This window comes from Geotrypetes seraphini, chromosome 12 (assembly GCF_902459505.1).
Source record: "Geotrypetes seraphini chromosome 12, aGeoSer1.1, whole genome shotgun sequence".
Taxonomy (NCBI): domain Eukaryota; kingdom Metazoa; phylum Chordata; class Amphibia; order Gymnophiona; family Dermophiidae; genus Geotrypetes; species Geotrypetes seraphini.
In genome coordinates, this window is record NC_047095.1 from 50,286,216 (window position 1) to 50,309,715 (window position 23,500).

At 44.0% G+C, this 23,500-nt stretch overlaps 1 protein-coding gene across 1 annotated transcript in view; it reads right to left on the reverse strand.

The window, feature by feature from the left end:
* NFIA (nuclear factor I A) overlaps positions 1–23,500 on the reverse strand; it is a 661,499-nt gene that overhangs the window by 102,951 nt on the left and 535,048 nt on the right. The window contains exons 8-9 of the mRNA XM_033917100.1: positions 15,631–15,809; positions 3,584–3,749 (exon numbers count right to left, since the gene is read on the reverse strand). Of these exons, the coding sequence (XP_033772991.1) occupies positions 3,584–3,749; positions 15,631–15,809 (345 nt within the window). The remainder of the gene's footprint in view (positions 1–3,583; positions 3,750–15,630; positions 15,810–23,500) is intronic.

Here is a 23,500-nt window from a genome sequence, read left to right on the forward strand (position 1 = left end):
ACACGGTACTACTTGGGTCCAGAGAAGAGCGACTAAGATGGTTATGGGGCTGGAGGAGTTGCCGTACAGTGAAAGATTAGAGAAACTGGGCCTTTTCTCCCTCGAACACAGGAGATTGAGAGGGGACTCTCTACCACAATATATTAAAAATGAAAAAGACCCCACCTCCTTTAAAAAAAAGTCTAACGACTCATCTTTTCAAAGACGCTTTTAATATCTAAATTTTAGATTTGCTTTTTATACTTAGATTTTATATTCCCCCGTCCCCTTTTGTTCTTCTCCTTTTTTGTTCTTTCTTCTCAATGAAAAGCTTGTAACTTTCCCCCCCCTCTCCTCCCATTTCAAGTTTGTCTTGTCGTTAAATATTTACCATTTGGTTTTTTGTTAAATATTTGTCAATTAGTTTGTTCTTCCTTGTACTTCTATTGTTAATTTATGATTCTGTACATCGCTTAGCATATCGATTAAGCGATTAATCAAATATTAATAAACTTGAAACTTGGGCCATGATCGAAGGAGATAGACTTAGTAGATAAGGACAGGTTGTTCACCCTCTCCAAGGTAGGGAGAACGAGAGGACACTCTCTAAAACTGAAAGAGGATAGATTCCGTACAAATGTAAGAAAGTTCTTCTTCACCCAGAGAGTGGTGGAAAACTGGAACGCTCTCCCGGAGTCTGTCATAGGGGAAAACACCCTCCAGGGATTCCAAGACAAAGTTAGACAAGTTCATAATGAACAAGGACGTACGCTGGTAGGACTAGTCTCAGTTAGGGAACTGGCCTTTGACCAGAGGGCATGTAAAATTCCTTCTGCAGTAGATAGACGGTGTTGAATTTGTTAAACAAATCATGGGTCATGGGGACTGTTGTGTCTACAGCAACGACATATACAATCCAATTAAAAAAAATGTTGCAGAATCTAGGATTTCTAGAAGAGATGGAAACGCTTGGCTGTTTGACCAATTCCCATACCCTGGGCTTGTTCTGTATCTAAATTAATTGTAGTTGACAGGTTCCTGTTTTTGCAGGGAAATCCTGACATTAGTCATAATTACATAGTTTATTTTCATTACTGAGGATGCTATTTCACTATTGTGTCCAATAAATAAGGCTGTCTACCAAGCTGGATGGAGATGCAGTTTTTATTCACTACTTACTCAAGACCTGTCCCTTTCAAGTGCTACAGCAAAACAAAGAAACTGCATCAGTGAGTTATGAAACGTTGTCAGAAATACAGGGCAATGAAGAATCAACCAGATGTGCAAAGCAGTGCCTTATAGTCTTCAGGACAGCTGCTCCATTGTATGCCAATTGGTTAATCCATAAGATTTGCAATGGCCAATGAGAACTTTATGTATGCTACTGTACACAACCATCTTTCAACCTATAAGTGAGCGCCTCCTGATGTTACGCAGTGAAAGCCTATTCTATAACGGCATCTGGGCACTGGGATTCCATTCTAGCATAGCCTGCTTTCGGTGTGCCGAGTATTTACAAGCAGCAACATGCAAGGAGATATGCATTAAACCACTTCCATGTATGCCTTGGTTTTGTTTAGGAACTATGAAAAATTTGTGAATTGTACACTCTAATTTTGGACAAATTGCTGGAGGAAAAGTCCATAGTCTGTTATTAAGACACGGGGGAAAAGCCATTGCTTGCCCTGGATCGGTAGCATGGAATGTTGCACCTCTTTGGGTTTTGGCCAGGTACTAGTTTGGTCACTGTGAGAACGGGCTACTGGGCTCGATGGACCTTTGGTCTGTCCCAGTATGACAATTCTTATGTTCTTATGTGAGCCAAGTATAGGACAGTCAAGCCACTGTAACATCACTGATGAGGTTGGCACTGTGGAATGAGGCATTATGACATCACAGTCTCAGCTCTGGAATGTTGCTACTCTTTGGGTTTTGGCCAGGTACTAGTGACCTGGATTGGCCACCGTGAGAACGAGCTACTGGGTTTAATGGACCATTGGTCTCACCCAGTAAGGCTATTCTTATGTTCTTATGAGTTAAATCTCAACAATTTATAGTTGATTAGCACAGCGGGCAATTCCAGAATTCAGGCTAGCATCAAACAGAAAAAGGCATTTGAATACTGGAATCTGGCAAGTTATTTTAGTACTGACTTGTAGACAAGCGGAAGGTGATTTTCAGCACAGACTTGTACAACAGGATTTCATTTTGTCTTTAGATTTGCTGTTAAAAAATGGCAAATTACAAAAATAACTCAACAAAAATAAAAGAGGTCAGGGGCCGTAATGAAGTGTCGCAAGGATTCATAAACTATTTCAAAATAAAATAGTCGACTTGAAACCTGAAACTTTCTTATTGCTGGTCTAATATAAATTTAAGCTGGTGGGATTTCAAAATGTAAACTGAGAAGAAAAGCAAGATGGAGAATTTAAGTCATGAATCTCTTTGAGCCTGTAGGAAGATTAGAGCCATGATTCGAAAGGCATTAATCTTATTGTTCTTGGACAACTTCTTAACATTCTATGGTTCTTTGAGAGCATTAGAATAGATGTAACGTACTATATTATGTCACATTCTCTTTTTACCTCACTAGAAAGCTATGAACAAACTTATTAGGCATATGGATAAACACGGTTTAATGAGAAAAAGCCAACACGGATTCTGTAAAAAGGCATTGAGGGGCATTTTCAATAGGACGTCTAAGTCTGACTTTGGACATTTCCTGCAAGATGTCCAAAATTGGGGGCGGAGAAATGGCCATTTTTGAAGCTAGTGAAACTGCTAGCTGTCTAATTTTTTTTTAATTTGACTATTTAGATGTCTTGGCTGCCAGGATGTCCAGCCTTAGGGCATTTAACTTAAACATCCAAGTTTAAAACGTTCAAACCCAGGCCATGTGGATGGGGGAGGCACCAGCATTGTAATGGCCTGGCTACACAGACATGCCAGAAGACAAACAGAAAATCCACCAAAAAGATTCCACATGGAAAGCAGCAGAGGAGGAAAAATGGTTGACTCGAATATAAGACGGGGGCTTAATATTCAAGTGCCATGCCCTGACAGGATCTGAACTCAGTGTCCCCCTCCCTCACGCCCTCCCATTGCTAGGCTCTGCGCTCAACCCCCCTCCATTCCATGCTCTGAACCCAGCCCCCCTCACTCCCTGCTAGGTTCCCTATCCCACCTTGCTTCCCTGTACCCTCTTCCCCCTCTGGTGGTCTAGTGGTAGTCTGGGACAGGAGGAATCCCTCCCATCTCGGTCGATTCTAACAATTTTTATGCCCCCCTCCCCCGCCTACCTTTTTTCGCAACCCTGATGGTCCAACAATGTATGGGCAGGAGCCAGCTTTCCGCACTCCTGCCCCATGCTGAGCCCCTCCCTCCCTCCCTGGAGGGCTGCCTCAGATCTCACAACCAGTGGTGCACCCGGCAAGCAGGAGCAACCTTTTTGAGCTCCCGCCCAGCCCTGCACCGCTCCCTGAATAGCTGCCGCCAGTTGAGTGAGAGAGGCCACATCCTCAAGCTTTTAAACTGAGATGGATAAGGCAGATGATAGGATGCCAATCCCTTGCAGCTAGTCACATGCATTTTTTGTCATACTTACTCGGTGACGTGGGAGATGCAGCACCTCCTTCTGTTGATGTGGTTGGAGGTTTTGTGTCTGGCACAGGCAGAGGCACAGGCCTAGCCATTGGTGGCGGGGGTGGTGGTGGCAACATTGGAGTAGGAAGGAATGGATTGTGCACCTTGCCTTGGCTGCTACCGTTAGGCTGTCAAGAAATAACACCATCATCATAACTCATATCTGATAAGCAAAGATGTTATCTTAAGATGATCTACAATAAACCAACAAACACACAAAAAAAGTAAACACCAGAGATGAAAACAGTATTTCATAAAATAAAATAAAAAAGGCAAACAATTATACTATTCAGTTTTTCAGCTCTAGCAATACACTGATTTTACGGACTCTTCAAGGGGCCTTGGCCCCTTGTTTTTCTTTGGACCTCTAAAACATGAATCGCATCAGGCACCTCTAATTCTGTAAGATGATGTGATGGGTGGCAGACCGAGAATCTCGTGCTTGCTTTAATATTGAAGTTCTCTTCAGCTTCTTGCATTTTGTGAGATACTGTATATGCTTATTGCTAAGTTACCCACAATGCTGTGCTTTTAGAAAGCTTTTTCTGTGTGGGAAGTATGTTTTACACATGAAGAGTGGCTTATAAAAGTATTCTTAGGATACACAGCATAAAATAATATCTATTTTACTACTTGGGATCCAGCTAGGTACTTGGGACCTAGATTGGCCACTGTTGGAAACAGTCTGCTGGGCTTGATGGACCTTTGGTCGGTCGTATTATGGCAATTCTTATGTGAGCCAAGAATAGGACAATCAAGCCATTGTGACATCACTGATGAGTTTGGATCTTAAGCATTGGTGGAATGAGGCATTATGACATCACAATCTTTACATCACAATCTGAGCTCTGGAATGTTGCTACTCTTTAAGTTTCTGCCAGATATTTGGGGCCTCGGTTGGCCACTGTTGGAAACAGGATACTGGGCTTAATGGACCTTCAGTCTGTCTTATTACAGCAATTCTTATGTTCTTATGTGAGCCAAGTATAGGACAATCAAGCCATTGTGACATCACTGATGAGTTTGGATCTTACACATTGGTGGAATGAAGCATTATGACATCACAATCTCAGCTCTGGAATTTTGCTACTGCTTGGGTTTCTGCCAGGTATTTGGGGCCTGGGTTGGCCACTGTTGGAAACAGGATACAGGGCTTGATGGACCTTCTGTCTGTCCTAGTATGGCAATTCTTATGTTCTTATGTAGGGGTACTCATATGTAAAAAGCATGTACGCTGCAATCCTGCTTCTAGTTTTAAATGATTTGCACATACTGCTCCTGATAATGCAAATACATAGATTTATAAAATATGTACGTACCAACATATAATTCACACATACATTTATGTCTTCCTCAGTGCAGGTATAAATTTGTGTAAGATCTTTTTTGCCTTACTGGGTGTCATAGTAAATGCCTAGTTATAAAGGCAGACGGACACCTGTGCTGTGCTTTATGCTTGGAATGGTCTTCCTGAACTAGCTATAGTGCTCTGATCCCTGACCTTGCTCAATTAAGGTCTCTTTGAGACTGCTTTTAAACACCTAAAAAGTGCTTAAAAATTCAGTGCCCACAAGGTCAGCACTTAGCACAATTCTAGAAACCACCTCTGGAGTTAGGCATAGTTTACCGAATTACACGTATCCCCCCCCGTCTGCATGACTAACATTTAGGCGCAGGCATTTATGCCAATGAAAACCAGGCCTAAATGTCTGTGCCCAAATTGTATATTCTATAACATAGAAACATAGAAATTGACGGCAGAAAAGGGCCATAGCCCATCGAGTCTGCCCATACCAATGACCCACTCCCCGATTCTTACTCCCCCTATAGATCCCACATGAATATCCCATTTTCTCTTAAAATCTGACACGCTGTTGGCCTCAATCACCTGCTGAGGCAGCTCGTTCCAATGATGTGTGCCTAACCTTTAGGAATGCCCATGACCCACCCCCATGTTCCTCGCCAGGCCATGCCCCCCGTTTGAGATCCACGCACTAGAATTTAAATGCACCACTTTATAGAATATGCTTAGAAAGTTGTGTGCATAAATTCTAATTATTGCCATTAATTGTTTGTTCATTGGCAATTATAGGCGCTGATTGGCTTGTTAAACAATTAAGCTGCAAGTGAAAATCGGCAATGCACACAAATTTGGGCATGCAGCTATGGCCGCAGTATAAAGAATGCGGCCCAAAGAGTGCAATTCTATAACGGGCGCCTAAAGTTAAGTATGCAATTTAGTGCACAGTAACAAAATGGGGGCAGTTCCTTGTGTAACACCCACTGCTTGCCCTGGATCGGTAGCATGGAATGTTGCTACTCCTTGGGTTTTGGCCAGGTACTAGGGCCCTGGATTGGCCACTGTGAGAACGGGCTACTGGGCTTGATGAACCATTGGTCTGACCCAGTAAGACTATTCTTATGTTCTTATATGAGCCAAGTAAGGGACAATCAAGCCATTGTAACATCACTGATGAGGTTGGCTCTGAGGCATTATGACATCACAATCACAGCTCTGGGATGTTGCTCTCATTGGGGTTCCAGAATCTTGCTGTTATTTGAGATGCTGGAATGTTGCCACTCTTTGGGTTTTGGCCAGGTACTAGGGCCCTAGATTGGCCATCGTGAGAACGGGCTACTGGGCTTGATGAACCATTGGTCTGACCCAGTAAGACTATTCTTATGTTCTTATGTGAGCCAGGTTTAGGACAATCAAACCATCACTGATGAGGTTGGCTCTGAGGCACTGTGCAATGAGGCATTATGACATCACAATCACAGCTCTGGAATGTTGCTCTCATTGGGGTTCCAGAATCTTGCTGTTCTTTGAGACACTGGAATGTTGCCACTCTTTGGGTTTTGGCCAAGTACTAGGGCCCTGGATTGGCCACCGTGAGAACGGGCTACTGGGCTTGATGAACCATTGGTCTGACCCAGTAAGACTATTCTATGTTCTTATGTGACCCAAGTATAACACAATCAAGCCATTGTAACATCACTGATGAGGTTGGCTCTGAGGCATGTGGAATGAGGCATTATGACATCACAATCACAGCTCTAGAATGTTGCTCTCATTGGGGTTCCGGAATCTTGCTATTCTTTGAGACGCTGGAATGTTGCTACTCTTTGGGCTTTGGCCAGGTACTAGGGACCTGGATTGGCCACGGTGAGAACTAGTGGCTACTGGGCTTGATGGACCATTGGTCTGACCCAGTAAGGCTATTCTTAATTAACTGGCAATGAATACCAACAATTGGCATTAACAAGCACTACTTGCAGTGGCGTAGTAAGGGAGGGGCGGGAGGGCGTTCCACTCCGGGTGCCATCTTGGTGGGGGGTGCCGGCACCCGTCCTCCTCTCTGTCCCTCCACTACCGCACGCGCCCCTTCCCTTTCCATACACCTCTTTAACAGTCCATGCCAGCGTCAGCTCTTCTTTGCAGTTAGACACTAGAACGCTGAGGTGTCAAGTTACAGAATAGCGCCTAAGTGCCTTCGCATGCGTACCTGCAATGTCACATTTGTTTCTTCATGTAATTGGGGGGAAGGTGTGGCTCACTGGTAGAGCTGCTGCCTCTGCACCCTGAGGTTGGGAGATCAAATCCCAGTGCTACTCCTTGTGACCCTGGGCAAGTCACCACTTTGAATGTCGCCTTTGAATGCCAAAGCCACAAAAAGGCAGTATACAAGTCCCCTTGCCCTTTCCCCTTATAGCATGAAAGTAACATGCCGAATTTTGGCACACTATATAGAATGAAGAGGAACCTCCTAACTCTTCCTGATATTAACCCTCTTGTGCTAAATATGCTTTTACTGTAATACTTAAATAATAGTTCATAGACAACCCCGCGAAAGACAAAGGCGCGTGCCGACAACTGAGCGCAAGACGGAGGCACGCGCCGAAGAAAATTACAGTTTTTAGGGGCTCCGATGGGGAGTTTTGTTGGGGAGCCCCCCCAGTTTACTTAATAGAGATCGCGCCGGCGTTGTGGGGGGTTTGGGGGGGTTTTAACCCTCCACATTTTACTGTAAACTTAACTTTTTCCCTAAAAACAGGGAAAAAGTGAAGTTTTCAGTAAAATGTGGGGGGTTACAACCCCCCACAACGCCCCCACAATGCGGCGCAATCTCTCTTAAGTAAAGTGTGGGGGGGTTCCCCCCCACGTCCCCCCATGTCATAGCCGTAAAAACTGTAATTTTCTACGCTGCGCGCCTCGGCGCTGCGCTCAATTGTCTGCGCGCGCCTTTATCCCGGCGCGCTTTTGACCTGACACCCAAATAATAACTAGAGTCGGTCCAAGGAAGGTTACTAAAATGGTGCATAGTCTTCATCATAAGGCTTATGGGGACAGACTTAAAGATATCAATCTGTGTACTTTGGAGAAAAGGCGGGAGAGGGGAGATATGATAGAGACGTTGAGATACCTACGTGATGCAAATGTGCATGAGGTGAGTCTCTTTCATTTGAAAGGAAACTCTGGAATGAGAGGGCATAGGATGAAGTTAAGAGGTGATAGGCTCCGGTGTAATCTGAGGAAATACTTTTCTACGGAAAGGGTGGTAGATGCGTGGAACAGTCTCCCGGAAGAGGTGGTGGAAATAAAGACTGTGTCTGAATTCAAGAAAGCCTGGGATCTCTCAGAGAGAAGAGATAATGGTTACTGCGGATGGGCAGACTGGATGGGCCATTTGGCCTTTATCAACCATCATGTTTCTGTTTCTTTTCACCTTGTCCTTGTGTCTCCAACTACTGAGTAGAGACTGTTTCTGTTTTGTGTGCCTGAACACATCAAGTCATGCTACTGAAATATTTAATAGTGGCACTAATAATATAAGTCTACTCTATTGTTATAGATTGTTTTAGAAGCAGAGCTGTGATTCTTGCAGCTTTACCCAATTATAATAAGTAGATCTGGTCTGAAGAGCTTTGCTGGTTTTCATCAAAGTCTCTTGTTTGTTTCTTGTTCTGCATCTTCTCACTTTCGACTATATTCTAGTCCCAAACGGTAGGGATTGTCTACTTATGTAGACTGCTGTACACATCTGGTACACACTATCCAAATCATGGCAATAAAAAATATAAGAAACATAATGGAAACAGACTGCATGCCTCGTGTGCCTGAGAACACTGCATTTCTTTGTGTTTTGAGTGTCTCCCTTATCTGCCATCCTGGGTCAGCTCAGTTTTTTCTTTCCTCGGTGCTTCTGAATGAAGAAGACCAGTAACACTATCTGGCTAAGTCCTCTCAAATAATGACCTCTCCCCCATCAGTCACCTGAAGCATGCAATTCTAACCTCCCTCACATCTGATCTTCTAAAGAACTGTAAGGCTTGTAGGTTCTCCTCCCATACAACTCTCTCCGGAACTAATAAAAACTGTGGGACCCAACAATCCCTCTATCTCCCCATCTGATGTCTTCACACAAACTACGGCAGGATAACCCTCCTGATCCTCATCAGACTCACCAAAACTTTCCAACAAAGCTTAATGGCAAGCTGGCAGATCACAAACTCCTACTTTCAACCATCTTGGGGAGGAAGTTATCGAGATATGGTAAAGGGTGAGCTTCTAATACACCTTGACTTACCATGCAAAATCACCAGCCTGTAGTAACCTCTGTACCACAGGTTGCTAACGCCCAAACTGCATACAAGCCGCCTTGCAAGCAGTGATATTTCAGTGGCCTGGGAGCATTGGACCTCCAAGAGCAACCAAATGTTCCTAGACCACATCTTAAAGGGGTTGCAGAACTGTCCCCTCATCTCTGATCAGCACCAGCACTACCCCCCACCCCATGCATGCACAAGACCCTGAGCCCACAATCAGAAACCCCAACCCCCCTTACACAAGACCCTGAGCCCCAATCAGAAGCTCCCTACTACTCATAAACCCCCCCCATCCATCAAATGAACCCCCTCCCTGACCCCCCATGGGCCTTGGATCTACCTTTACTAGTCCCTGGTGAGCTGCTGGAGGTCATGGGCAGGAATGACTGGGCATTACTCCTACCCCAAAGACCACCAATGACTGCAATGGTAGACTCAGAAGAGAGCTTACTAGTGTTGGGGGATGAACGACTATCAGAGGAGCCTTGTTTATTGGGGGAGAATGGAAGAAGAGAGGGCCTTGTTGTGGGGGGGGGGGGGGGGAAGAAGAGGACCACTGTTCATCGGGGTAGGAGGAGGAAGAAAAGACACAGCATCTCCATATGTGGGTCCAAACTTAATATCAGCCACTCTTGGTGGCAAGAAACAGTCCGCCCAACCCTGACTCTTCAGTGCCAGTGGCTGGACATGGCCTAACATTGAATACTGGGGGGGTCTAATTCTGCCTGCAATGGTCAACATTTAAAAAGTGATCATTGCCACTGGGTTAATTGCTGCTGTTAACATGCAGTAAATGCAAATCCTACCGCAAGATTAGTAAAAGAGCACCCCAGTTTATAGTGCCATGTGCTTCCAGCAATGATAAGGGTTGTGGTTTCTCAGAGTTATGCCGGCCATAGAACAAAACCACATTTCTCCAGACTACTTTTCTTGAATGCTATTTGAGAATGCGCTTACTCTGCCCAGCAGCAAACAATTGTTTCAACGATGCAAAGGCAAAGAAACCCAGAAAGGAAAAACCAGAATATTGATCTGTTGTCTAGGCAGATATGTATCTGCTATCATATTGCAGACATTATTCAAATCAGGAAGACCTGGAATATGTAGAATGAGATATTCTGTACATACTGAGCAGAGCATGATTTCTTAAACAAAGGTCATAAGCTGACTGCGAAAGCAAGCTGAATCCGAACAGTTGCTTGAACTGTCATTGCATTATAATATTACAGAAAAAAGCTTTAAAAAAAACATTGACCCCTTATATCAAAACGTTTTCAGCAGAGAAAAAAAAGGAAAAGGGGGAACAAATTTTCAAACAAACAATGGAGTCTTTAACTAATTATAACCATTGTGATAACAGATAAATTATATATGAATTAATAATAAATTTTTGATAAACTCTAATCAACTGCTTTAAATATAATGTTACTTATTTCCTTTCTAAATATTTTAATAAATTCATGGTGGACATATCATAAATTATACAGACATCAATATTTGGAACCTCTTATGATATATACCATTCCAGGTTCCTGTCTTGTATTTTGTTATAATCATCTATGTCCACCACCTTCTATCAAACTATTTAAATGCTAATTAATCTTTATTATTTATATACCTTACTTAAATAAAATCTTTTAATTCATTTTTAACGTTAAACATTTAATTCATTTTCAGTATCCTAAATTAATCTTCTTAAAAATGTAATAAATATAGAAAATGTCTATATAAGGCCTAAAAATTTGTCTTTTTAAGAACCTTATGGATGTAATCATACATAACTTAAAATTCTAAAGGAAAGACGACACTTAGCTTTGAAACTCGGTGGAACCTGCCACCATCAATGTTGATATTATAACAACTCCCGACGCCCTCTCCTTTGTTGGGCGTTTCAACCCTCAACGGGTCTTCTTCGGGGGATAATAAACATAAGCTGCCTCTCAAATCCAAGTGGCTTAACGCTCAAAAAACTCTTTGATAAAAAAAATGCTTCTTTTGCCTTCATATGTTGAGGAAAGTGAGATCCTGCTTTCATCATTCTCACTTTACCGTCCTCGTTCAATCTACCATCCTCTCTAGACTGGACTACTGCAACTCCATCTATATAAGCCTAACTAAGAAAAACCTCCATAGTCTTCAGCTAATTCAGAACGCCGCGGCTAAGCTTATTTTCGCAAAAGGCAAGCTCGATCACGTCTCCCCACTCCTCTCCAAGCTTTACTGGCTCCCAGTATACTCCAGAGTCCTCTTTAAATGTGCCTGCTTAGCCTTCAAGATCCTACATGGCGACTTTCCTCCCGTTATCCCACTCTTTTGGAATTCCTCAAAACCACACTCCACCAGACCTTCCCAAAAGCTGAAACTATCATTCCCCTCCATAAAAGGTATATCCCGCGCAGGAAAACTTGGAACATCTCTCCCCTTTAGAACCACAGAACTCTGGAACAACCTCTCATCCCCACTCAGAAACTCAAGCTCCTTCCAATCCTTCCGCAAACACTTGAAAACTTGGCTCTTTGCAAAAATCTAATCACCTCCCTTTCTCCAGTACTCTGTCCCTCTCTATCCTCTTAGTCCCTCTCCTTTATCCTTCATTGTAGTTCCTTTCCTCTTAATTCTGTAAACCGTGCTGAGCTCTGTGCTTGCGGAGATGGCGCGGTATACAAACCTAAGGTGTAATGTGTTTTCTTACTATCTTAAATTTCAAAACTAGAAAGCATTCTGCGAACCGTAGGTATATTTAAATTATTTCTGTATTGGATTGAAGGCAGTAGTCAGACCTCTGAAGTGATAATGAGGCGAAGATTGGGTTCTCTGCAAAATTAGGATTTGTATAAGGTGAGCTCAGGGAAGTCTCTCTCTCTCTCTCTGGAATCATGCCAGGCTAGGGCATATATCCTCCTCCCTGCTCGAGTCCCGCCCCTCTGACTCAGTAACCAAAAAATCGGCAGAGTGCTAGAAGCTGCTGATGCCGGGAGTCCTGGGTTACTGCAGCAGCATCAGGAAGAGGGGAATAGCTTGGCAGGGCATTTCTTGGCCAGCGGGGCTTTGGCCAGCAAAGGTCTGAATTTTAATGCATGGGGTGCAGGGAATATTTTGTCCCCCTCCAGTCTACCTCTGGGTCCCTCCAAAATCAAGAGGGCTGGCTATGCCTCTATATATGCCTGTACTATATAAGAGGCTTGGGGAGGTTAAATCTCCCTAGCTCCAACTGCAACTGTCCCAGCCTGCAGACCTGCTGCCTCCTCTCTTTCCTGTTCTACTACTCTTGGGCTCATGTTAATAAGCAACTAAGGAAGGAGCAGAGACAGCAACTCTCTGCAGCCCCTACTGCTTCTTGTGCTGGTTAGAGAATGACACGGGGACAAATTTTTCCCCGTCCCTGCAGGAACTCATTTTCCCGTCTCATCCCCGCAAGTTTTTTTTCCTGTCCCTGCCCCATTCCTGCAGGCTCCGTCCTCATCTGCACAAGCCTCAAACACTTTCAAATCATAAATAGCAACATTCTAGAGCTCAGATTGTGATGTCATAATGCCTCATTCCACCAATGCCTAAGCTCTGTCCTCATCTGCACAAGCCTCAAACACTTTCAAATCATAAATAGCAACATTCTAGGGCTCAGATTGTGATGTCATAATGCCTCATTCCACCAATGCCTAAGCTCTATCCTCATCTGCACAAGCCTCAAACACTTTGAAATCATAAATAGCAACATTCTAGGGCTCAGATTGTGATGTCATAATACCTCATTCCACCAATGCCTAAGCTCTGTCCTCATCTGCACAAGCCTCAAACACTTTCAAATCATAAATAGCAACATTCTAGGGCTCAGATTGTGATGTCATAATGCCTCATTCCACCAATGCCTAAGCTCTGTCCTCATCTGCACAAGCCTCAAACACTTTAAAATCATAAATATTCAAGGCTTGTGTGGTTAAGGCAAAGCTTACAGGAATGGTGCAGGGACAAGGATAGTGACAAAACTCATGGGGATGGGACGGGGAAATTGAGTTCCTTCGGGGACAGGGACAAATTTGTCCCCGTGTCATTCTCTAGTGCTAGTTCCATATATGTTAGAGGAGATGGGACCAGCACAGCAAGTAGTAACATGGACCTGGCAGAGATACAGTGGGCGGAAAGAAATTATGCTGCAAAGAGGTAGATGGGATGGTAGCCAGAGAGAAAAAGGGCAAAACTAGATGGATGAAAGAGAAATGGGCAATACTGGATGAGAGGAAAAGAAAACAGAAACAGGACAAGACTGGATGGGAGAGGAGAAAGAAAAACAGGATAGGGTGATGCTAGATTAGGAGAAAGAAAAGAGAGAGAAAGGGCAATGGTGAAAAAGGAGGTTGGGGGGAGAGAGAGAGAGACAGGTGTTAAATGGGCTGGAGAGACAGCAGAAAGGGGAAATACTGCAGAAGAGGAGGGAGAGAAAGAGATAAGCAGTGCTGGACGGAGGAAGAGAAATAGGCAGGGGCAATGCTGAATGGTGCAGTTGTTTGGGGGGGGGGGAGTAGAGACACAGAAAGAAAGACAGACAATGCTGGATGTTAATAGGGAGAGGAGGAGATACTGGATGGGAGAGGGGGGAGTGAGACAGAGGCAATATTACCTGGGGGAAGATGGGAGGGAAGCATAGGAGAGGGAGAGCGTGAGCGTGCTCATGTATTGTATTTATTTATTTATTTATTCAATTTTCTATACCGTTCTCCCAGGAGAGCTCAGAATGGTTTACATGAATTTATTCAGGTACTCAAGCATTATTCCCTGTCTGTCCCGGCGGGCTCACAGTCTAGGCTCACAGTCTTTCTAATGTACCTAGAGCAATGGGGGGATTAAGTGACTTGCCCAGGGTCACAAGGAGCAGCATGGGTTTGAACCCACAACCTCAGGGTGCTGAGGCTGTAGCTTTAACCACTGCACCACTCTAGAAATCAAAATGTAGTAAAGGAGCCAAGTACAGGACAATCAAGCCATTGTGACATCACTGATGAGATTGGCTCTTAGGCATTGGTGGAATGAGGCATTGTGATGTCACAATACCAGCTCTGGTGATCAGAGGCTGAAGCTTTTCACACTATTTATTTAGTCTATTTTCTATACTGTTCTCCCAGGGGAGCTCAGAATGGCTTACATGAATTTATTCAGGTACTCAAGCATTTTTCCCTATCTGTCCCAGTGGGCTCACAATCTATCTAATGTACCTGGGGCAATTGGGGGTTTAAGTGACTTGCCCAGGGTCACAAGGAGCAGCATGGGTTTGAATCTACAACCCCAGGGTGCTAAGGCTGTAGCTTTAACCACTGCGCCACACTCTCCCCTTAATGTATGTGTCTTGGCCCTCCAAATGTTATGAAATATTAAATGTGGCCCCAATACAAGAAGGTTGGACAAGCCTGGTTTTATCAGCTTATTTCTTCCAGTCATCATCTGGAGGAAAGGGATAATTTCCAGCTTCAGGCACATATAGAGCTGGTTTTATTTAGACCAGCTCTCTGTATATTCAAATTTGTGCACCTAAGTTAAACATCTGGAGGGTAATTTTAGAAGGGGGTGCATTCTTTAAAGTGGTAAAAACAGACCTTCTTGAGTGTATCTTAATCATTTACATGAGGATCTGGTCACATACATGCATAAATGACCTCTTCCACGATAGCAACAGCGCAAAAGTGCACACTTTAAAAATGTGCCTGCCACTTCCAATAGTATCTTACAAAGACAAGTAGGTGCTCACTTGTATTTATAAAATAACCTTAACATAGGCACCTTACGTGGCACTTTAACTAGGTGTCCCCTTTAAAAATTATCTCGCTAGTGCTGAAAATTAGTGTTAGGTTTCTAACTTCTCTCCCTTAAATAATTTCAATCGCCCGGGCCACCCATAATTAGATCAACTAATTTAGCCACTGAGGAGTAAATTCTCTATAGTACGTCTAAACTTAGGCGTGCTTTAGACGTCCGAAGTAATTGAATAATTACGGCGTTAAGGGTCTTAATGAGCGTTAATTAGGAGTTAGACGTAGCTAGACGCCAGGTAGACGTCCAAAAAAGATAGACGTAAGATAACGTTTAAGGAAGGCATAGTGACATGGGCGTGGGCGTGACATGGGCGTAACATGGGAGTGGTGAGGGGCAGGCACTACTTAGACGCTACTTAGGCGGCATAAAGACGTATTACAGAGAATTTACCCCTGAGCGTCCATCAGCATTGATCTAGATATCTTTGTTTAGTATGCTGTTGAAAATTCACTTCATATTTCCCTTTTCCTCCAGAAGTCATGATTTACCTTTCCTGCTCGACAAATTTAAAAAAAAAAAAGAGAAAGGGAATGATTTGGGAATACTTGTCATTGCATACGTTAACAAGCACTTGTAAATGAATTAAAAATGTTTCCTTACATTTAGGAATCCCACCTGTCCAGCCTGCTGGCCAGCATCGGGACAGACAAGTTGGACAAACTCTTTCAGAGTCTCCTGAGGATGATAGCGGATTGCTGGGTGGGAGAAGTATGGCCCGGGCTGTTGAATAATAGGCGATGTTGGAAAGTGAAGTGTCGATGGGGTTGCATGTGGACTTGCTATAGGAAAGAAAAAAAGAAATACAACAGTTTAAAACACAAGTCAACAGTTGTTCTTTTTATGACACAAGAGCTTGTGAAAGCATTCTTAATGCTATAGTTCCTTACTGTTAATTTTTTTTTTTAACTATAAAATCTAGGAATTAAAATTTTAAGAATCTTATCAATGTTTCTTATAGGTGCCTTTACTTTTTTAGATACCTGAGCCTAGATGTACTAAAGAGGGTTGGAAAGACCTTATATGTCTCTCTGATCTGGATTTTTGACTGATTCAAAAAGAGCTATTGATGCACTAAAAGGTTTGCATGCAAATGACTCACGCAGAGGGTCGTTGTAATCCCCGTCTCTCCCGTTCGATTGATGGCTGTGAAGAGCAACTCTCACACATGCGCAGAGCCGGTAGGGAAAGTCCGAACAGCTGAGAGGCAGGGGAAGCCCCGAAAACAGCCTCCTGCCACGCAGCTGTTCAAGGCAGGAAACATTTTTTTTTTTTAATGGGCACAGATTCTGTGCGTGTTACACACACACACAATATCTGCCCCATTAAAGAAAAAAAGAAAAAGCACCCCCCCAGCTGATAACAGCCCTCCCCGATGAACTGGCACCGAAAACCGACCCCCGACCCCCACCCTGCGGCAGTGAAAACAGCAGGAGGAATGCCCATTTCCTCCTGCCATGTTGACCCCCCCCCACCTGCATGAGAAAAAATGGCAGAAGGGATGCCCATTCCCTCCTACCATGGCGACTCCTCCACCCCATGTGAAAGAAAATTGGCAGGTGGGATGCCCACCCACTCCTGCCATAGTGATTTCCACCTCCCACCTCTCTATGAAAGAAAATTGTCAGGTACGATGCCCATTCCCTCCTGCCACCAGATGCTCCCCTGAATCCCCTCCCAGTACCTTTTCTATTGGACGCAGGAAGGAAGCAAGATCCCTCCACTTTAATGGCCCGCTGATCCAAAATGGCAGGCCTTCCCTCCTCGGTGCATCATGTGATACACAAGGAGGGGCCCAAAGCCCTTATTGGCTCAGACGCCTAAGGTCCCTCACCAATCAGGGCCTTGGGTTCCTCCCTGTGCATCACATGATACACCGAGGAGGGATGGCTTGCCAATTCGGATTGGCAGGCATTGAAGGTGGAGGGTCCGTGCTTCCCTCCTGAATCCAACGGAAAAGGTATCCAGGGGGCGGGGGGGGGGGGAGAATTCTGAAGGTTCAGTGGAACATCCGGTGGCAGGAGGGAGTGAGCATCCCTCCTGCCTTTTTTAGGGGTGGGTCGAAGGGAGATATTAGGGGATGGTTAGGGGTGGTCTCGGTTGGCAGGAGGGAGTGGGTATCCCTCCTGCCAATTTTCTTTTGCGCGGGGGGGGGGAGTCGCCATGGCAGGAGGGAGTGGGCATCCCTTCTGCCATTTTTTCTCACGTGGGGGGTTGAGGTCAGCATGGCAAGAGGAAGTGGGCATTCCTCCTGCCATTTTCACTGTCACGGGGGGGGGGGGGGCAGTTCCAGGTGCTGGTTTGTTGAGGAGGGCCCTCATTGGTGGGGGGCTGCTTTTTTTCCAATGGGGAGATATTGTGCATGTTTGGATCGCTAAAAGTGGTCATTTTCTTTTGTGCATCGGGGAGCCATGTTAAAGCATCAATCGCTCTACTAGTTTACATGGCATTTCAATATTAATGAGCTTATTTGCATGGTCAGATCGGGGAATGAGTGATCTTGCAGAAAATCACGTGGTGAGCCGTTTTCTGCATCGAATCAGCAAATGTGACCGTCGCTAAAGCTGTTAAAATAGGTTTAGCGACGATCGCTGGCTTTAGTACATCTGAGCCCTGATTCTTCTCCATGCTAGTTTTCCCAGAAAAAAAAAAGATAATTACTTTTCCTCTGGTGTGAAAATTAGGAACCCACTTTCCAAAATTTGTGAATCACACTAAAATCTTATAAGAATAGGCTATCACACAAATGTATAATCACCTGAACAGGTATTTCAGAGAGAAACCAGGGGTCTCAAGTGCTCCCAGCCAGAAGCCCGATGTGTATTACAAAGCTAGTGGCTTATTCGGGGAGCTATCATCGGTCCCGTTTATGCTCTCTATACCAATAATTTATAGTTGTTTTTATATTTTTATGTTTATATATATTTTATTTTTTTATGCTTTTTTGTGCTATTTTCTATATTTAGCACAGCTGAAATACTCATATATCGCTCTTCCGTTTTAATAGAAATTACTTAGCTTTCATGTTCTTTGGCTGAAAATATCATATATCAATCTTCTTCTCAAAATTGATATATGATATTTTCAGCCAAAGAACATGAAAGCTAAGTAATTTCTATTAAAACGGAAGAGCGATATATGAGTATTTCAGCTGTGCTAATTATAGAAAATAGCACAAAAAAGCATAAAAAAATAAAATATATATAAACATAAAAATATAAAAACAACTATAAATTATTGGTATAGAGAGCATAAACGGGACCGATGATAGCTCCCCGAATAAGCCACTAGCTTTGTAATACACATCGGGCTTCTGGCTGGGAGCACTTGAGACCCCTGGTTTCTCTCTGAAATACCTGTTCAGGTGATTATACATTTGTGTGATAGCCTATTCTTGTGAAAATTAGGAAGCCTGACAAGATTTTGCAAAAATTTAAAAAAATCTAAGTTGTTAATCATGATCCAGGTGCAACAGCTGATATATTCCATGTCCCTATTTCACAACTGTACATCATCTCCCACATTCTATATATGGCACCCAAAATTGTGCACACAAATTTGGGCATCCGACAATTTGAGTAATAAGCCGTTAACTATCAATAACTGGACGCTAACAACCAATTATTGCAGTTAATTGGCTCCAATTAAGATTTGTGCTAAGATCTTGCCAAGTGCTATTCTATAAAGATCTTCCCTCAAATTTTTTAATGCACAGCTGGAAAAGGGGGCGTGGTCGGGGGGCATTCACTAAAGGTATTGCTTCGGGGAATCCGTGCCTAACTTACATGTGAGGATTTGCACAAGGTTTCAGTTGGTGTAAATCATTGCGCCCAAAGTTGTGCACGGATCCCAGCGCTTCGCCCTATTCTATAAATGGCACCCAACTCAGAGTACTTTTTATAGAATAGCGCTCAGCATATTTTTTTCAGTGCCCAGATTTTGATGCCAATTTCTGAATCTACTCCTATATGTGATTACATGTCAATAATCAATATGCCCTTCAGGTGAGCATAAGCTTGTAGATTGATAAAAGAAAAAAGTACACTAAGCTTAAATTTACAATTCAACTAAAGCTTTTAATATGAGGGTCATTTCATAAATAATCAACACTATTTTTTTTTTTTTTTAATTTACATGTTTTATTTTCTTTTTCCCAAGTATTTCTTTACAATCCTTCAATATAGTCTCCCTGCTTTGAAATGACTGAGTTCCAACGTCCGGGAAGCTTCATTCTTCCATCCAAGACACTGTTTTTTGTTCCGTTGCCGAATGGCTCGGGTAACGGCGGAAGAAAGCTCTTCCAGAGATGCAAAACGATGTCCACGCAGAGGTTGTTTCAACTCTGGAAAAAAGTCGAAGTCTGGTGGACTCATGTCTGGACTGTAGGGAGCATGAGGTAACACCTCCCAGCCGTATTCGCATAATTTTTCAATCACATTCCCTATGTGCGGGCGAACGTTGTCGTGAAGAATGAGTGGCTCAGCCAAGAGCAACTGAGGTCAGGTTTTGTGCATTTTTCTGCGCATTTTTTGCCAAATAAATCACGATAATCCACTGCTGTGACACTTCTTACACATGGAACTTTGTCTGTATGATGATGCCTTCATGATCATAAGCAAAAATCATCATTTGTTTGAGTTTTGATTGAGCTCGTTGAAATTTTTTGGGTCATGGGGAAGATGGAGCTCTCCACTCGTCATTGAAAAACTACGCGAATATGGCTGGGAAGTGTTACCTCATGCTCCCTACAGTCCAGACATGAGTCCACCAGACTTCGACCTTTTTCCAAAGTTGAAACATGCATGGACATAGTTTTGCTTCTTTGGAAGAGCTTTCTTCCGCCGGTACCCAAGCCATTCGGCAATTGAACAAAAACAGTGTCTTGGATGGAATAATGAAGCTTCCTGGACGTTAGGACTTGGTCATGACAAAGCAGGGAGACTATATTGAAGGATTGTAAAGAAATACTTGGAAAAAAAAACCATGTAAATTAAAAAAAATAAATAAAAAGTGTGCATTATTTATGAAATGACCCTTGTATGTCAAATCTCTCTTTTTTTTAAAACCCTCTTTCTATAGCAAAGGAATTTAAATTATCTTGCCAACCTACAACAAGAAGAGCATTTCCTTATATCCCCATTAAACCTGGGAAATCTGTATTTTAATGGCCGTCACCATAATTCAACAATGATTGCCTCCATTTTAGACCTTGATGGAACCATGACACACCCAAGATTCCATTCTATAGCACATGGCTGTGGGAGTCTGGGAAAGAGAAGTCTTCAGATATCATTATAATTTTATATTCCTTATGATGGGTAGAGGGAAATAATGGTTCTCTTTGCTTCAGGCAAGCATAAATCAATATTTCAAGGCTCATGTAACTCTGGTTTTCCTGAAGTTCACTTGAGACTGCTAAGGCTTTTTGCTCTAGAAATGAAAGGATAATGTCATCGTCATACTAATATCATAATAATTCTTCTACTGAGGCTGTGCAATTGTGTGCCACAGCTGTTGCATTTTATATTAGATTACTGGCACCCTTTCCGTGTTTTCTTCGTTATGCCACAGAACAGATAAAGATTATTGTAATGCTGCCTGCATGTAATTGTTTGATTATAAAGATGACTCTTGTCTGTTCCTTTCACTGTTGACTTGTGGTAGCTGGTATGAGTAACAAATTATTCATAAAACAAGTCCTACTAATGGATCGGATCATCACTTCTGAGAGATTAAAAAACCCCCACAAACCCAGCTAAAAGATCACATAACAGATTGGAGGCAGACTTACTTCTAGGCCAGGGGTAGGCAATTCCGGTCCTCGAGAGCCGGAGCCAGGTCAGGTTTTCAGGATATCCACAATAAATATGCATGGTAGGGAGAACGAGAGGGCACTCTCTAAAGTTGAAAGGGGATAGATTCCGTACAAACGTAAGGAAGTTCTTCTTCACCCAGAGAGTGGTGGAAAACTGGAACGCTCTTCCAGAGGCTGTTATAGGGGAAAACACCCTCCAGGGATTCAAGACAAAGTTAGACAAGTTTCTGCTGAACAAGAACATGTGCTGGTAGGGCTAGTCTCAGTTAGGGTGCTGGTCTTAGACCGGAGGGCCGCCGCGTGAGCGGACTGCTGGGCATGATGGACCACTGGTCTGACCCAGCAGCGGCAATTCTTATGTTCTTATGAGATAGATTTGCATTTTCAAGGAGGCAGTGCATGCAAATCCATCTCACACATATTCATGGTGGAGATCCTGAAAACCTGACCTGGCTCCGGCTCTTGAGGACCGGAATTGCCTACCCCTGTTCTAAGCCATGAGGAAATGGTTAACCCCACTTGGACTTGGGTGCAGAAAAACTGTAATTTTTCATAGCACTATCAAATTGACCATAAAAGAAAGCAGGTCATGGTTAGCAGCATGATTCCGGCTCAGAGAGTGTTGTTAAATGTGACACCATGCCCAGATTTAAGAGTACACAACCAGTGTTCCCTCTAAGCGGGCGGGTGTTGTGAGCAAACTTTTTTCACTGTGAGCTAAAAATATCGGGCGCCAGCAAGTTATGAGCCAAATAAATATGTTGCTTTCTACCACAGAACTTCCTTACGTTTGTATGGAATCTATCCCCTTTCAACTTTAGAGAGTGCCCTCTCGTTCTCCCTGCCTTAGCTACTAAGTCTATTCCCTTCAGTACCTTGAATGTTTCTATCATGTCCCCTCTCAATCTCCTCTGCTCAAGGGAGAAGAGGCCCAGTTTCTCTAATCTTTCGCTGTACGGCAACTCCTCCAGCCCCTTAACCATTTTAGTTGCTCTTCTCTGGATCCTTTCGAGTAGTACCGTGTCCTTCTTAAAGTACCAGTGCTGGACGCAGTACTCCAGGTGAGGGCGTACCATGGCCCGGTACAGCAGCATGATAACCTTCTCTGTCTCTTCAGTCCAGCATCTGCCCCTTCCATTCACTGTCTGTCTTTCCCTGCCATCTCTCCTCCTGCCCCCCCCCCACCCTCCAATTTGGTCTAGCATCCATCATCTTCCTTCTGTTCCCCTCATGGTCTGGCATCTCTATCCTTCCCTCCCCCCTGTGGTTTTTAGCATATCTCTCTTCTCATTTCCTCCACTCAGATCTGATCATTCTCTGCTCTCTTCCCTTTTCTTCTCTGGTCTTCCTTCTCTATTTTCTGCCTCCATCTAAATTAAATTCTTTCTTACTATTTAGTCCCGTTTCCCTCTTTTCACTGTGTCTACACACAGCTTGTCACCCCTTTCCCTCACCCCTCCATTATCTTACTATTTTCTTCCCCCTTTATTTATCTCCTCCTTCCATCCAGTATGTGTTCTTTCCCCACTTCCATTCAGCATCTGCTCTCCCCTCTCAACTGACATCCATCTGCCTTCTGCTCTCTCTCCCTTCTTCTCACTTCCATCATCTGTCCCCTTCTCTCTCTCTCTCATCTCCTCCATTCCATCATCTGCCCCTTCTCTCTCTCCCCCCCCCAACTTCCATCATCTGCCCCCCTTCCCCTCACCTTTGTGGGTCACTTTCTTTCCCCTGAGGGTGGCTCATGTCACAGGGGAAGCTTTGGCCGAGCAGAACCGCTTGATTGACAGTGGAACTTACTTGATTGATGTCGATGCTGGGGCCCGTTGCCGTTTGAAGGAAAAAAAAAAAGGTGGAAAAAAGGAACCTGTAAGGCGAGAGGAAGGGAAACCTCCAGGATAGCTGCTTTTTGCCCTCCTTCAGCGGCCCAAGAGTTCAGACCAGCAGCGGCAGCTCTGTATGCTTTTAACTTCGGCACAGAGCTGCCCCTAATCAATAGTTTAGCGCGGTTTCATGAGGCAGCCTCGGGGCCTTTGATAGCCGGCCCGCTTCGATGATGCGATGTGGGCCGGCCTAGCAAAGGCCCCGAGGCTGCCTTATGAAACCGCGCTAAACTATTGATTAGGGGCAGCTCTGTGCCGAAGTTAAAAACATACAGAGCTGCCGCTGCTGGTCTGGAGGTGCGGAGACAAGGCAGGAGGCAAACGCGGTGGAAGGCAGGAGTCCCGGCGAAGGCAGGAGTCCCGGCACAGCGACTGCAACAGGAAGTTGCAAGTCAGCTGACGCCGGCCTTTCGTTGCGGCGGGGACCGAATCCTTCGCGGACCGGCAAGATTTTGTTTGCGGACCGGCGGTTGAAGAACTGTGCTCTACAATGTGTGCGCTGTGACGAGAAACTTGTGCGCTGCCAGGTAATATTTTGTGCGCAAGCGCACACCAGCGCACCTTAGCGGGAACACTGTACACAACATAGCCCACTGCCTAGGATGCCACCAAACACTTGCTGTGTGCCAGGGCCACAACCATGGCTCTTTGCCCCTGGTCTTTACTACTACCTATCATTTCTATAGTACTGATAGACGTATGCAGCACAGCACACAAACATGTTCCTGCACAAAAGAGCTTACAATCTACAGTTCTCAAGACAGAGAAAAAGGAC